General features: G+C 33.3%; 1 protein-coding gene across 7 annotated transcripts in view; it reads left to right on the top strand.

Moving 5' to 3' along the window:
- Window positions 1–2,739, top strand: part of LOC108742527 — an 85,522-nt gene that overhangs the window by 18,979 nt on the left and 63,804 nt on the right. For 5 of the 7 annotated variants that reach the window (XM_025980961.1, XM_025980962.1, XM_025980960.1 and 2 more), the window contains one exon: window positions 2,239–2,301. In XM_025980961.1, the coding sequence (XP_025836746.1) occupies window positions 2,239–2,301 (63 nt within the window). Of the gene's footprint in view, window positions 1–1,851; window positions 2,045–2,238; window positions 2,302–2,739 lie in introns of all 7 variants that reach the window. The other 2 variants (XM_025980965.1, XM_025980963.1) reach the window with 1 other exon arrangement.

Raw genomic sequence — 2,739 nt, 5'->3', positions numbered from 1 at the left:
GAGATGTTTATTTATATTTGAAGACATATTAAAGGCTTTAACGCTTGTTTTCGACTCGCACTACTATTCATGATTGAACAAAACTTTTGGTAGGTACTGTATTAAAAAAGTATGTTTAATGAACAAAAATCGAGAGTATAATGAGCTTTTTTCTCCCTACCTACGATTTTGCCAGCGCGCATCCAAGACATTGGATGAGGCACATCGCTAGAGAAAGTAAATGAAGTATACCTAACACTGATTCTGTCATATAAATGAGGAATGAGATATTGATTTCAACTTTACATATCATATACAAATCCTTGCCCAAAAAACGAAATTTTATTCAAAATTTCTCATTGTAACCTACGAAAACCTTTACATTTAAAAGGGGCACCATGCAGGCGAACAGGGATAATTTTTTTTTTACTTGTAGGATATTGCTGAAAAGTACTTCACAAGAAGATCACAACCATATTTTCTTACTTCTTTCTATGTAATATTAATGTGAAAGCAGGATTTTTTCAGATTTGAATTATAAACGTACAAACTTTCTTCGACTCGAATAACAATTTCCTCGCGGCTAGTGCACGACTAGTTTCACTTTTACTAGCTTCAGATAGGTGTAAATAAGTACAGTCTATTTCAATTTGTTAGAATTGTGACCTTGAAGAAATCTGCGCGAAGAATGAATACGCACTAGGCGTGAGCAAGACAGAAACAGTTGGAACAAGCTTGAACGAGCAGAGCTCTCGATGGGCGGTCTTAGGAGATCGGCTAGAACTGTACAGTACTAGACGAAAATGTTTAGCAATTTCATAAAACAAAAATGTATATAAATTAACAATGGAAAACAAAGCAAAAGTTTTATAGGTGTGTAGAACGTTAAGTTAATTCACTTGTTATTATTTTTGGCTAAACATGCTTTTAAATAAAGCATATTCTTAAATTTTAACGAGGCAGTTTAAAGAATTTTGCAAATGGTACTGTACACTTTTGTCTAGTTCTCGCTCGATGATCGATGAAGAAATGCTCTTCAGACAAATATGATTCAATTTGGAATGATGCTACGGCGCATCCTAATAAAGGGAAGGGGCATATCATCAATTTCTTGAAACGAACAGTATATTTTGTTTGGGCAAAGAACAAAAATTGAGTACCTACACAAGGGTTACAAACTGGTCCAAAACTTTCGATTTTATTTAAACTTTTGGCTATTTGTGGTGGCTATTCTAAAGCAACCATTTTTGCAATAAACAATTCAGTTATGCTTCTCGATGAACAGTTAGAATATTTTCTACAACCCGTTCAGTTTATATCGGTCTTGTGGTTATTTATGAGCGACGACTGTTGGCGATCTGGCCATTTGCCAGATGGACACTTGGAGGCGATTCTTGAAACGTTTTTCTTTAAGTAAATGCTTGTAAAAAGTTATTCTTAGAAATTATAATGGCAAAAAGAGACCGGGTTTAAAACGTCTCCTAACAATATGTTAAAGAGTTTGTTAAAACATTAAGGAACAGTTTACAAAACTCGAATTATAAATCTTTGTATTTAGTCATAATATACATACTTATAATGGAGAAAACCAAAAATACTTTTAAAGTCTTTTATTATTAAACTTTTAATATCTTTAACTTAGTCCTTCATATCTGAGAGACCTAAAGATACTTCCTTTCAGGATTTTAATCAATTAAGATTAATAAACATACGCCAAATTAGTTTTTCCTGAACTTTACTACTACATTTTCCCCATTTTATCGTTACCTACTTGTAAATCCTTGATGCACGATAAATTTATATATTATTTTTCATCCTTTAGTGACATGTTCTAATCTACCAAATACTTACTCTTTGGTTTTGTCTTTTTAGAAGAAAAGAAAACCAGGATCACAAATCAAATTCTTCCAACGTAACTATAGTAGAGCTGCCAGATAGTTCAATGTCAATGGAGGAGACTTCTCTCGTTCCTGTGGACAATCAAGGACAGGTTGTTGTCGATACGAGGGGTGGAAGGGTTTTAAAAGCCGAAGAAGAGTCAACAGAAGAACATACCACTTCAGAAGTACGTACAGATAAAGGCAAAATTCCAATTGTCGGAAAGTATGAATCCTAAATTAAAGTGTTGATGTGCGCGCATCTAGTACTACTACTATTGTGGGGATACAGAAATCTCAAACTTAATTAAAAGCGTATCAAACAGGCAAAACTTCTGCAATTTAGAGGTTGTAAAAACTTTTTTTGTGTTCTTGTTTTCAGCACAAGTAAACTTGATAACTTGATTGTTGCGTCTCTGGTAATTTTTAATGAAATTAAAAGAAGGTACGTGACAGTGAATGCAGAAATCATTGTAATTGTAAATGTCCTTCATTAGGATGTATAAACATTTAATAATCGTTACAGAGTGTGCAACAATTACTTTATAATAATATCTAAACAATAAGAAATGTATTCCAGTAATCTATCTTTTCATATTATTTATGGAAAAATTGTTTATTTTATAATGTTTCGCTAACTTTTATTGCATTACAATTAACATGTTCCGATGTTCATCGTTTTCATTAAATTATATCTCGGCTTCTATACTTCGTTTACTTTCTGAAGCGATGTGACCTTCAGTTTGACCGGCGCAAAGTAGAAAAGAACAGCACTAGGCCAGAAAAGGAAGGAGACAACTCTCGGCCAAACTCTTAACCGGTGAGGAGCGTATAATCCGTACAGTACTGCACGGAAAAATTGACCATTTTATCCACTACAATT

The sequence above is a fragment of the Agrilus planipennis genome, unplaced genomic scaffold (genome assembly GCF_000699045.2).
Source record: "Agrilus planipennis isolate EAB-ADULT unplaced genomic scaffold, Apla_2.0 scaffold2, whole genome shotgun sequence".
Classification (NCBI taxonomy): domain Eukaryota; kingdom Metazoa; phylum Arthropoda; class Insecta; order Coleoptera; family Buprestidae; genus Agrilus; species Agrilus planipennis.
The sequence above is the reverse complement of the archived record's forward strand: the minus strand, read 5'-3'. Positions and strand labels throughout refer to the sequence as shown.